Genomic DNA, 13761 nt, shown 5'->3' on the forward strand with positions numbered 1-13761 from the left:
TCCTCACACAGGTGTAGAATCTTTATTAATCCAGTCTAAGTTCCAGAAACAGTTGATCTCTAGAATATATACGTTTTTGATAGATGTGTCCCACAATCATAGAGAAATGGAATGAGGATTTGTCATTAACTTTGGATGAGTATGTTGGAAAGGTAACTGGAGCTAGACTCTCAAATGGCCCTGCTACAATAAGGTCCGGGAGTCAATATTTCATTTGCTACACATAACTTACCTATTTCACTGTTCTTTTCCAAATTTAGTACATCAAGCCCCTATGTTGGCGGGGGTGTGGTGAATCCGCTTCTCACTTCCATAGGTGGTGGGACTGTTTTGGGTCAGCCTTTTCAACTTAATGCATCATTGTATTTGAATAAACTTGCTAAGCTTTGCCTACTCAGTTGCTTCACGTTGCCCATATTACTGTTGCTTACTACTATTGGCAATCAATCACTGGATGTCAGTATAGCTGATATCACAATTATGGAAAAGATTTCCTTCTCCCTTCTCAACAAACAGAAGGTCTACAAGAACATTTGGAAGGCGCACTGGAGACGATGTATTCGGTAATAGACCTATGTTATATCCCCTTTTTGGTATAAGTGCCTTTAGAGTTTCAGATCTTATTAGGTTGTTTTGCTACATAGTTCATGATAGTGAAATACCAAATGTATTATGCTTAATTCATTGTGGATATTAATGTTATTGTTTCGTTCTATTTGGTATTTCATGTATTGATGCATCCCAAAATAAAGAGATATAAAACAAACTTTAAGCAGATAGATTAGCTGAATATTCAGCACACATCTGCCCTCGTAAGTGCAGCTGAAGCTCTGTGGAAAGATGATAGGTGAATTTACCAAGTTATTTTATCTGCTCTGTGGGTTTCTGAAAACTAGCCAAATATCAAATAACCAATGAGGAAATTCACCAAAACCAGACTCTGCAGTTTTTCATGTGGAGGGCCCGTGAGTTGCTGATCTGTTTGATGATCCTCCGTCAGATAATTAATTCTGTATCAGCTTAGAGCTTCTCCTTAGCTTTCATTCTAATCTGATCATGTGTGGGTTAAGGGGAGCCATTTCCATTCTGAATTCAGGAATGGATTTCTCTTTTCTTGTTCTTCCCAAAGTTTGCTAGACAGTAGTTGCTGACCCTTGAAATGTCCTGTCTGCATGCTCCTGAACAAGGAATTTGTTCTCTTTATACATTGGGAGCATTTATGAAGTCTTTGAATTCTTCTATTGATAAAAATATTTGTGAATGAAATGTTACCCACCTGAAGGGATTGGCTAAGTTACGACACAGGATTTTTTCACCCTTATTAACTTACATATGCAAAACGTTTTCAGGGGTCACCGAATGCTTTCAGTTGGTGATTGTTTCCAGTACCTTAAATTCTCTTAATGTGACACAGCCCTGTGTTCTGTCTGTGAAAGAATTTAAACTTTCTGAATCCCATAACAGATCATCTTCTTATACTGTGACAATACTTTATTGACTTTCTGAAGCACAGAGGATGATTACGCTTTAGAAAGTCAATAAAACAAGGATTTTAAGTAATGGGATAATAGACTCTTGTTAATTTTTAGAATTGTGTTAGGCCATTTTGTGTTATTCTGAGCAGATGTTGAAATGAATGCTAGTGAATTACTTTTATATTAGTAAGCTTGACATAAGCCCACTGGTTGGTGTCAGGGTATCATTCAGCAAGTCCACAGGGTCCTAGACACTCAAATGTTTGGCCAACAGCTTTACTTATTGCGGTAGCTTTATCACAAAGCTTAGAGGTAAGACATGTGGGTAGGAGTGAGCAGTTTCGGATGAAGTACAGGTGCTTTATCTAGGATGGTAGCGAACCAAAGAGGAAGGCTATAGAAACTGACTTGGCTAAGAAGCGATATTGTGCAGAAGGTCAAGCTTCGACAGCTGAGATAGAAAGGAATAACCAGGCAAACCCAATGGGACAGTTGGTCACTTTTTGCTATTTGTATTTATTACCAAACCAATAAAATCCTTCAATAATACAAAATCGTAAAGATATTGACCATCATGCTAAGCAGTACTGGTCTCAAAACCTTCATTGCCTTCAATCTCTCCAAAATATTTTTTGTTTAAATGTTGAAATTAGAATAAACTCCTAAGATTACCCCGACACAGTCTGCATTTTGAAATCACTTCTGCATCAGGGTCTTGAGGAATTTACATCCATTTTGTGTTTGAGAAAGTCATTTATTTGGCTCTCTAGAGTTTTCTTTAAAACAAACAACTTATTTAATAAAAATAAAAAAGCCAATCTTATTGTTCTTCTGTTGCTTATCAAACCAAAGCTCACTGTTCAAGAATCGGATTCTGACATTTTGGTGCGCTTTGTGCTGGGTGACTCCGACATCAGAGGCACTAATTTGGGAATTCTTTTCCAGGGAAACACTAGAGTTTAACGTCTTCTAGGATCAACTGCTGGTAGAAATGCTAATCAAATAGTCCATGCAGTCAATGAAGAAAGTAAGGACTCTGAAGTCGAGCTTATCATCCATCTTGGAACCAACGACCTTGCTAGAAACATATAAGTTGTTCAGAGAGATTGCCAGACTCTGAGGAAGCAGATTAAGCACACGGAGAAGACTATTGCCTTTTCCGAAGTGGATAAGCCATATTAATAACTTCAATGCATGGCTCAAATCCTGGTGTAAGGAAGAAAGCTTTGGATATATTGGAGGCTGGGGCTGTGTATGGAATAGTAAGATGCTCATTTTCAAAATGATTTATATCTGTCTGTGGTAGGAAAAAGGACCCTAAGTGAAAAATTCAAATCATATACCATAAGGCATTTAAACTAGAGGACGAGGTGGCAAAATGAAATCGAAATGTCACCCCTGACATCTCTAAGAAGTGTGTGAAGAAATTAACAAAACTCAGCTAAATCGGGCGGAAATGATGTCCAAGAAAAGAAGCTGGAAAGCAATGAGTACAACGGCCTGAAGTTTGGGCAATAAAATCCCAGAGCTGCAGGCTCTAATGGTGGAAGCGGATTTGGATATCGTTACTCTTAGAGAGGCTTGGTTCATGGGGGTCACAGGACTGTGATATGGCCATCCTGGGTATAACTTATTAAGGAAGGACAGGAACGGGGGAGGAGAAGGTTACGACCGTCGCTGCCCGAAGTCTCCACTCCGCCCTCCTTACCTGTCTGGCGACTCCTCCCGCGGATGACGGACGTTTGGCTGCCGCGGTGTCTGCCTGCCGTGCTCTCCGGCGTCCCCGGACCGGCTTGGGCACTGCCTCCTGCCATGCTGTTCAGCTGCCTTAGGGCGCGCGCGCTGCACAGCCTGCTTCAAGTTCCTTCAGTGGCGCGGGCGTCTCCCTGTGATGACGTCATGCATCCAGGCTACAAAAGGCCTGCGCGATTGCTGCTAATCGAGATAGCAAAGGTTTCCTAACGGATGGGATTCACTCTCCGTACCTTGCAGCTCTGCCTCCTTTGGACCTACTCTATTTGGGGTACCCGCTCCTCGGGGGCCTCTCTCTCTTTCTTATCTTTCAGGTCGCAGTCTGGAACCGGTACTCGCTCCTCGAGGGCCCATGTTCCTGGACTCGCTACTTGGACTCCACTTCTGCCAGGAAGACACCGCTGCCTATAACCTCTGTGAGTTACCATCTCTATCTCTCAGAGCTGTTCCCTGGAACCAGGTACTCGCTCCTCGAGGGCCCATGTTCCTGGACTCGCTACTTGGACTCCACTTCTGCCAGGAAGACACCGCTGCCTATAACCTCTGTGAGTTACCATCTCTATCTCTCAGAGCTGTTCCCTGGAACCGGTACTCGCTCCTCGAGGGCCCATGTTCCTGGACTCGCTACTTGGACTCCACTTCTGCCAGGAAGACACCGCTGCCTATAACCTCTGTGAGTTACCATCTCTCAGAGCTGTTCCCTGGAACCAGGTACTCGCTCCTCGAGGGCCCATGTTCCTGGACTCGCTACTTGGACTCCACTTCTGTCAGGAAGACACCGCTGCCTATAACCTCTGTGAGTTACCATCTCTATCTCTCAGAGCTGTTCCCTGGAACCAGGTACTCGCTCCTCGAGGGCCTGCCTTTACTCCAGCTCCTGTGCTCCTCGCTGAGAGACTGTTGCGTGAGTACATTACCAACGAGGCTCTATTCCTGAACTGAGTTTCTGCATTTCTCAGCCACGAGCGGGATGGGCATATCCTGCTACTACTCACAATCTCAGTTCTCTCTATTACAGCACAGCCACTGTGGGATCGCTGTTCCAGAGCCTGAGGGACTACAAGCCCAGCCGGGCTACTTTCCAGCTCACTACTGTCACCTCTGGTGGTTCACCAATCCTGTATAATAAAAGATCTAACTGTGTGTGTGTCTCCTACGCTGAGCCTGACCTGTGGCCCCTCACAGGACTTCCCCCTGTGGTCGTGGTCATCTGCCACAGGTCCAGGGATCCACCCAAAACCCTTAAAAATAATAACAGAGTAGAACTTTGTCAGAAACAATACTCAAGCAATTTAAATGGTATTCTGTTATTGTTATGTAAAAATTTTTTAATTAAATTCCTTTTCACCTTTTTTCCCCCCTATGTAATGTACTTTATGGATACTTTCCTCTTTGTTTAAACCACTGAATGCTCATTTTCATGCATTTGCAAACTATAAATTTAGATGTTTATTTCATTTTATTTTATTTTTATTTATTTTAGTTTAGTTTTTTATTTTCAGAGATCCTCGATTATAAGTACATTGCTGTAAACCGTTTTGATCAATATTTGTATTGGTAAACGGTATATAAATACGTTAAATAAATAAATAAATTCTTGCACAATCAGTAAGAATTATCACAGTGGGTTGAAATTTCCCGACTTTAAATCATTTATGCTGACCTTCAATTTTTAATTTGACAGCCCCTTTGGTTTTCCCAGAAGCACAGAGTGCACGTTTTCGTGTACTTGTACTGTACATATTTCCTGTATTATGCTGACTTTCATGGCTTGGAGCCTCTGCTACATATACAGATCATGAGTCATTCTGAGCCACGTTTAAGTACCACATGCAAGTTCTCGCATACGTTAGCTTCTACTGTAATATTTACTATATTAGGCTGACAACCAGTGGGAACTGCTGCTACATATACAGATCATGAGTCATTCTGAGCCACGTTTAAGTACCACATGCAGGTTCTCGCATACGTTAGCTTCTACTGTAATATTTACTATATTAGGCTGACAACCAGTGGGAACTGCTGCTACATATACAGATCATGAGTCATTCTGAGCCACGTTTAAGTACCACATGCAGGTTCTCACATACGTTAGCTTCTACTGTAATATTTACTATATTAGGCTGACAACCAGTGGGAACTGCTGCTACATATACAGATCATGAGTCATTCTGAGCCACGTTTAAGTACCACATGCAGGTTCTCGCATATGTTAGCTTGTACTGTAATATTTACTATATTAGGCTGACAACCAGTGGGAACTGCTGCTACATATACAGATCATGAGTCATTCTGAGCCACGTTTAAGTACCACATGCAGGTTCTCACATACGTTAGCTTGTACTGTAATATTTACTATATTAGGCTGACAACCAGTGGGAACTACTGCTACATATACAGATCATGAGTCATTCTGAGCCACGTTTAAGTACCACATGCAGGTTCTCACATACGTTAGCTTGTACTGTAATATTTACTATATTAGGCTGACAACCAGTGGGAACTGCTGCTACATATACAGATCATGAGTCATTCTGAGCCACGTTTAAGTACCACATGCAAGTTCTCGCATACGTTAGCTTGTACTGTAATATTTACTATATTAGGCTGACAACCAGTGGGAAATGCTACTACATATACAGATCATGAGTCATTCTGAGCCACGTTTAAGTACCACATGCAGGTTCTCGCATACGTTAGCTTCTACTGTAATATTTACTATATTAGGCTGACAACCAGTGGGAACTGCTGCTACATATACAGATCATGAGTCATTCTGAGCCACGTTTAAGTACCACATGCAGGTTCTCGCATATGTTAGCTTGTACTGTAATATTTACTATATTAGGCTGACAACCAGTGGGAACTGCTGCTACATATACAGATCATGAGTCATTCTGAGCCACGTTTAAGTACCACATGCAGGTTCTCACATACATTAGCTTGTACTGTAATATTTACTATATTAGGCTGACAACCAGTGGGAACTGCTGCTACATATACAGATCATGAGTCATTCTGAGCCACGTTTAAGTACCACATGCAGGTTCTCGCATACGTTAGCTTGTACTGTAATATTTACTATATTAGGCTGACAACCAGTGGGAACTGCTGCTACATATACAGATCATGAGTCATTCTGAGCCACGTTTAAGTACCACATGCAGGTTCTCGCATACGTTAGCTTGTACTGTAATATTTACTATATTAGGCTGACAACCAGTGGGAACTGCTGCTACATATACAGATCATGAGTCATTCTGAGCCACGTTTAAGTACCACATGCAGGTTCTCGCATACATTAGTTTGTACTGTAATATTTACTATATTAGGCTGACAACCAGTGGGAACTGCTGCTACATATACAGATCATGAGTCATTCTGAGCCACAGGTTTTCACATACGTTAGCTTGTACTGTAATATTTACTATATTAGGCTGACAACCAGTGGGAACTGCTGCTACATATACAGATCATGAGTCATTCTGAGCCACGTTTAAGTACCACATGCAGGTTCTCGCATATGTTAGCTTGTACTGTAATATTTACTATATTAGGCTGACAACCAGTGGGAACTGCTACTACATATACAGATCATGAGTCATTCTGAGCCACGTTTAAGTACCACATGCAGGTTCTCGCATACATTAGCTTGTACTGTAATATTTACTATATTAGGCTGACAACCAGTGGGAACTGCTGCTACATATACAGATCATGAGTCATTCTGAGCCACAGGTTTTCACATACGTTAGCTTGTACTGTAATATTTACTATATTAGGCTGACAACCAGTGGGAACTGCTGCTACATATACAGATCATGAGTCATTCTGAGCCACGTTTAAGTACCACATGCAGGTTCTCGCATACATTAGCTTGTACTGTAATATTTACTATATTAGGCTGACAACCAGTGGGAACTGCTGCTACATATACAGATCATGAGTCATTCTGAGCCACGTTTAAGTACCACATGCAGGTTCTCGCATACATTAGCTTGTACTGTAATATTTACTATATTAGGCTGACAACCAGTGGAACTGCTGCTACATATACAGATCATGAGTCATTCTGAGCCACAGGTTTTCACATACGTTAGCTTGTACTGTAATATTTACTATATTAGGCTGACAACCAGTGGGAACTGCTGTTACATATACAGATCACTATTTTATTCTTGTGTTTTTCAGCCACTTATCAAGTACCGTGTGCACATGTTTATGCCCATTTTCATGCACATGAGCTTGTACTGTGCTATTTTCTATATTATGTCAACAGCTAGGGTCAGCCTGTGGTATCTCATGGGTTAGAGCCTCTGATACAGCTACAGATCCCTTTTATTGCTTGTCATTTTGTTTTTGAGCTACTTTGAGCCACTTTATCAACAGCCACATTCACGTTTTTGCCCATTTTCAAGCATGTGAGCTGGTACTGTACTATTTACTATATTATGTTTCCATCCAGTGTCAGCCTGTGGCATCCCATAGCTTAGATTCTCTGCCACTTACAGATTATATTTTAATGACGGTCATTCTGGCTTAGAGCCACTATCTTTTTCCTTTATTTTGTCTCATTGATCCCTACCCAGAAGGAATTTCTGGGTGTTACGCGTGCCGTCCGCAGCAGACCTGTGGCACGGCCCCCTCACCTTTCACAAGGACTCCAGCTCCTTCTTCCTCCTCGCTAGTGGCGGTGGGCCACCAGCTCCAACCTCGGGCCTCCCCCGGTGCCTCTGGCTCTGCCACAGTCCCCAGTGTTTCAGGTCAGGATACCACTGCACGCATGGCCGCGGAGAGCCGCCACTACCCGCGCCGTGCCCATCGCTGATCCTTATGAAGGGCCCACGGCAGGAACGTGGCTGCGGCCCCGGATGATGACGTCAAACTCTTCACTGTATTTAAGCTCAGGCCATGCTTCATAGCGTTGCCTTTGCAACAAGTCTCCTCACTACTCGAGTACTCGTTGCTGTTAGACATTCCTCTCTTCCCTTCATTCCCAATCCTCATTATTCCTGGTTCCTGTTCTCTTGGTTCCTGCCCTGCCTATGCTTTGGATTGATTGCTCAGACTTCGACTTTACTACGCCTGACTACATTACAGCCTATCTCCAGACCCAGACCCAGACCTCCGCTGCGCCTGACTACGCTACAGCCTATCCCCAGACCCTGACCATTGCTTCGATTGACTAACGCTATTGACTTCTCCGTGATCACATCTCAGTATCGCTTGCCACAACCTTCGCATTGCCACCGGCCCTGATCTAAGCCTGTCAGTGACGCCTCTTCTAGCCTACTCCCTGGATGTGGACTTATTAGGCTTCGGCCTACCTTTGCTCGAGTGCCTTCAGTCAGCCTCTGATCCATTGGTGCCAGAGTTCCAGTACCTTATCCAGTCCAGAGTAGGACTACCCCATCCATCGCCTGCTGTCTCTGGGCTCAACCAACCTCTCTTGCCATTTAACCTCGAGGCCCACTTAAGTCCTGTTGGCCCCAGCACCCAAAGGCTCAACCCGTGGGGAATGAGGGCTGGTATAGGTGAAGCTCCAGCGACCTCTGCCTATCATCCCACTCCACCTGCCAATGGTGGGGACCTGTAGGTTCTCGCCTACGGGTTGCATCAACCACATCTCAGCCCAAGGGTCCACCTCCAACGCAACAGGTTGCAAAGGCCATGGACTCGGTGGAGCCGCGTGCCCAGGGGGATATCTTCACAGAGCGGCAGTTACTACACTTAATGGAAATATGGAGGTAACCTGCACAGAACAGCAGTTTTACCCTTAACAGAAACATGGGGGTAACCTGCACGGAGTGGCAGTTACTGCCCTTAACATAAGAATCTGCCATACTGGGTCAGACCAAGGGTCCATCAAGCCCAGCATCCTGTTTCCAACAATGGCCAATCCAGGCCATAAGAACCTGGCAATTACCCAAACACTAAGTCTATTCCATGTTACTGTTGCTAGTAATAGCAGTGGTTATTATCTAAGTCAACTTAATTAATAGCAGGTAATGGACTTCTCCTCCAAGAACTTATCCAATCCTTTTTTAAACCCAGCTACACTAACTGCACTAACCACATCCTCTGCGCTGAGTGAAAAAGAATTTTATTTGACTTATTTTAAATGAGCCACTTGCTAACTTCATGGAGGAATCATTAGGCCTTCTATTATCAGAAGAACTAGGGGGGCACTTGGTTAAGGACATGGAGGTCTCACACCCCTTTCTTAGATACGTGGGGAATTATTAGAGTCTGCTGTTGGGTCTTACAAAGAGGTGCAAGACCTTCAGCTCCAGTGCCTGATTAACCTCCACGTATCAGGCTCTGGAGCTCAGTGTCTTGCCCTCCCTGATTTGCTATTTGGTCTTTAATTCCTCCTTAAATAGGTGCAAAAGAAGCAGAGAAGTTAATTGGAAAAGGTCTAGATAAAAAAACCTATGAAATCAGACTGAAGGACCTAAATATGTATAAGCCCACAATAGTAGGAGAGACAGAACAGGGAAAATGACAAATGTTCTCACAGATAAAAATAAAGCACAAGAATCAAATCTTTTTCAGAGAAAGAATGTTCTATAAGGAGTAACATAGTAACAGTTTATATAATAGCATGTAACATAGTAACATAGTAACAGTTTATATAATAGCATGTAACATAGTAACATAGTAAAGACAGAAGATAAAGACCAAATAGCAAGTTGCCCATGGTAGTAACTGCTGCTCCATGCAGGTTACCTCCATGTTTCTGTTAAGGGCAGTAACTGCCGCTCCGTGCAGGTTATCCCCATGTTTCTGTTAAGGGCAGTAACTGCCGTTCCATGCAGGTTACCCCATGTTTCTGTTAAGGGTAGTAACTGCCGCTCCGTGCAGGTTACCCCATGTTTCTGTTAAGGGTAGTAACTGCCGCTCCGTGCAGGTTACCCCCATGTTTCTGTTAAGGGTAGTAACTGCCGCTCCGTGCAGGTTACCCCCATGTTTCTGTTAAGGGCAGTAACTGCCGTTCCATGCAGGTTACCCCATGTTTCTGTTAAGGGTAGTAACTGCCGCTCCGTGCAGGTTACCCCCATGTTTCTGTTAAGGGTAGTAACTGCCGCTCCGTGCAGGTTACCCCATGTTTCTGTTAAGGGTAGTAACTGCCGCTCCGTGCAGGTTACCCCATGTTTCTGTTAAGGGTAGTAACTGCCGCTCCGTGCAGGTTACCCCCATGTTTCTGTTAAGGGCAGTAACTGCCGCTCCGTGCAGGTTATCCCCATGTTTCTGTTAAGGGCAGTAACTGCCGTTCCATGCAGGTTACCCCATGTTTCTGTTAAGGGTAGTAACTGCCGCTCCGTGCAGGTTACCCCATGTTTCTGTTAAGGGCAGTAACTGCCGTTCCATGCAGGTTACCCCATGTTTCTGTTAAGGGCAGTAACTGCCGCTCCGTGCAGGTTATCCCCATGTTTCTGTTAAGGGCAGTAACTGCCGTTCCATGCAGGTTACCCCATGTTTCTGTTAAGGGCAGTAACTGCCGTTCCATGCAGGTTATCCCCATGTTTCTGTTAAGGGCAGTAACTGCCGCTCCATGCAGGTTACCCCCATGTTTCTGTTAAGGGCAGTAACTGCCGCTCCATGCAGGTTACCCCCATGTTTCTGTTAAGGGCAGTAACTGCCGCTCCGTGCAGGTTACCCCCATGTTTCTGTTAAGGGCAGTAACTGCCGCTCCATGCAGGTTGCCCCCATGTTTCTGTTAAGGGTAGTAACTGCCGTTCCATGCAGGTTATCCCCATGTTTCTGTTAAGGGTAGTAACTGCCGCTCCATGCAGGTTACCCCATGTTTCTGTAAGGGTAGTAACTGCTGCTCCATGCAGGTTACCCCCATGTTTCTGTTAAGGGTAGTAACTGCCGCTCCATGCAGGTTACCTCCATGTTTCTGTTAAGGCAGTAACTGCCGCTCTGTGCAGGTTACCCCCATGTTTCTGTTAAGGGTTGTAACTGCCGCTCCGTGCAGATTACCCTCATGTTTCTGTTAAGGCAGTAACTGCCGCTCCGTGCAGGTTACCCCCATGTTTCTGTTAAGGGTAGTAACTGCCTCTCCATGCAGGTTACCCCCATGTTTCTGTTAAGGTAGTAACTGCTGCTCCATGCAGATTACCCCCATGTTTCTGTTAAGGCAGTAACTGCCGCTCTGTGCAGGTTACCCCCATGTTTCTGTTAAGGGTAGTAACTGCTGCTCCGTGCAGGTTACCCTCATGTTTCTGTTAAGGCAGTAACTGCCGCTCTGTGCAGGTTACCCCCATGTTTCTGTTAAGGGCAGTAACTGCCGCTCCGTGCAGGTTACCCCCATGTTTCTGTTAAGGGCAGTAACTGCCGCTCCGTGCAGATTTCCCTCATGTTTCTGTTAAGGGTAGTAACTGCCGCTCTGTGCAGGTTACCCCCCACATTTCTGTTAGGGATAGTAACTGCCGCTCCGTGCAGGATACCTCCATGTTTCTGTTAGGGGTAGTAACTGCCACTCTGTGCAGGTTACCCCCATGATTCTGAAGATGTGGTAGACCTGACTGACAAACCTAAGAGTAGTAAATCACCTGGACCGGATGGTATACACTCCAGAGTTCTGAAGGAACTAAAAAAATGAAATTTCAGACCTATTAGTAAAACTTTGTAACCTATCATTAAAATCATCCATTGTACCTGAAGACTGGAGGATAGCTAATGTAACGCCAGAGGCTACAGAGGGTAAAGTGACTCATCCATGGTCGCAAGGATTGGCAGAGGGATTAGAAGCTTAGTTTCCATGGGGGATTTGAAGCTTAGTTTCCATTGCTCTAACCACTAGGCTTCCACTCTCAGTAAACCTTATGAGGGGAGTGGGAGCTTCTGCGTTCTCTCCTTGTATGTTCCTGATAGAGAGGGCGCTCTGAGAGGGCTATTTTCAGCCTCCTGCAAAGCCTATAGGCAGATTTGAGAAGGGAAACCCCCTGCCAAGCAGGGGGTTTCCCTTTGTGTAAAACTGTAGGAGGATCTAGAAAAATTGGAAGTTTGAGCATCCAAATGGCAAATGTAATTTAATATAGATAAGTGCAAAGTGATGCATGTTGGGAGAAAAAATGCTGCTGGCAAGAGGGATCTTGGAATTATTCCGGAACCATTGGCAACTCTTATATGATGAAAGACTAAAATACTTAGGGTTGTTTAGCTTGGAAAAATTAAAACTGAGGGGGGACATGATAAAGATTATGAATGGAAAAGAACAAGCCACAAGCCACAAGCCAGCAGTTGTTTATGCTGGGAGCAGGGCAGGATATTGTGTGCTGACAGTCTGAAGACAACACACCAAAGTATTTCTTTAGTGAACTGTGGAATCTGCTGCATAGCAGGGTTCAAGGAAGTCTGGATTTGTTCGCAGAAGACAGGGGCATAAACAGATATTAGTGGAAAGCCACAATCTCTTTTAGAGAGCTCCCTGTTCGCTGCTGACAGCACACATGCTTTTCCTTGCACAGGGAGTGGGCATTTTTTTGTGGATAAATATCTTTACCCATGGAAATCCCAGCATTCAACAGTACTACCTACAATACAAGAGTAGTACCTACTCTACAACACTAACTCTATCTGGCTATGTTCATTATTAAGAATCTACAGACCGACTAGACAACTCCGTTCCCTTGACAAATGCATTTTAGAAGTACCATCAATAAAATCCGTTAGTTTAGCTTTGACTCGTAAGCGAGCATTCTCTGTAGCCGGTCCAATACTGTGGAGCTCACTCCCAGAACATATCCGACTGACAGCTAACTGTGCAGAATTTAAGAAACTATTAAAAACCCACCTTTTTACCTGTGCATACAATTTATATTAAAGTTTATCATATTACATTATGTTTGTCAATATAATTGTCTATCCTGAAAATTTTAATTTGTTTGTATTTATGTATTGCTTAATTATATTTGTGTGATTATGTAAACCGCCTAGACGGATAGTTCCCTACCCATTGTGCGGTATATAAAACTTTTAAATAAATAAATAAATACTTTACCTGCTCATTGCAATCTGGTTTAGGAAAGGTGAAGATTAGCTTTTCATACTTGGTGGAAGAATGCTGATATTTGTAATGGTGCAGAGGAGACAATGGGTAAAAGAGTGAGAGATCTTTAAAGTGAGGAGATTTCCTTACCCTGGCTAGCAGGGTGAGTTAGAAGATCTGGTATCCGACAGGCGATAAGCAGGAGTGAGCTCAGAGATGATGTCTGTCTACCTGTGTCTGCAGAAGGAGCCTTTCGGTGATGGGTCCTTTTTAATCCAAAGCACCCATGAGACCTGGGACCTCAGTCGTTCAGTTGCTGTTCCTCCCAAGTGGAAGTTGGGATGGCGCTGTATGGATCCATAATGACTTTTGTGCAGCGTATAATCATTACAATCAGGAAAAGGCAAAGAAAGCCAAAACAGGTGAGTGTCAGTCCTTTGTCCAAATCCACAAACACTGGCTCTGGAGATGGCCCCTCCATGATTTGCATGTTACCAAACCCAGTCTTGTTTTCACTGTGAGTTGCATTGCATTTCT

General features: G+C 43.9%; 1 protein-coding gene across 3 annotated transcripts in view; it reads right to left on the bottom strand.

Annotated features, from left to right (window-relative positions):
- The window catches only part of CTXND1 (cortexin domain containing 1), a 43742-nt gene that overhangs the window by 9730 nt on the left and 20251 nt on the right, over nt 1–13761 (bottom strand). For all 3 annotated transcript variants that reach the window (XM_029574585.1, XM_029574584.1, XM_029574583.1), the window contains one exon: nt 13237–13759. In XM_029574585.1, coding sequence (XP_029430445.1) covers nt 13526–13714 — 189 coding nt within the window. In that variant the 5' untranslated portion in view covers nt 13715–13759 and the 3' untranslated portion in view covers nt 13237–13525. The remainder of the gene's footprint in view (nt 1–13236; nt 13760–13761) is intronic.

Source organism: Rhinatrema bivittatum, chromosome 13 (genome assembly GCF_901001135.1).
Source record: "Rhinatrema bivittatum chromosome 13, aRhiBiv1.1, whole genome shotgun sequence".
In the NCBI taxonomy this organism is placed as follows: domain Eukaryota; kingdom Metazoa; phylum Chordata; class Amphibia; order Gymnophiona; family Rhinatrematidae; genus Rhinatrema; species Rhinatrema bivittatum.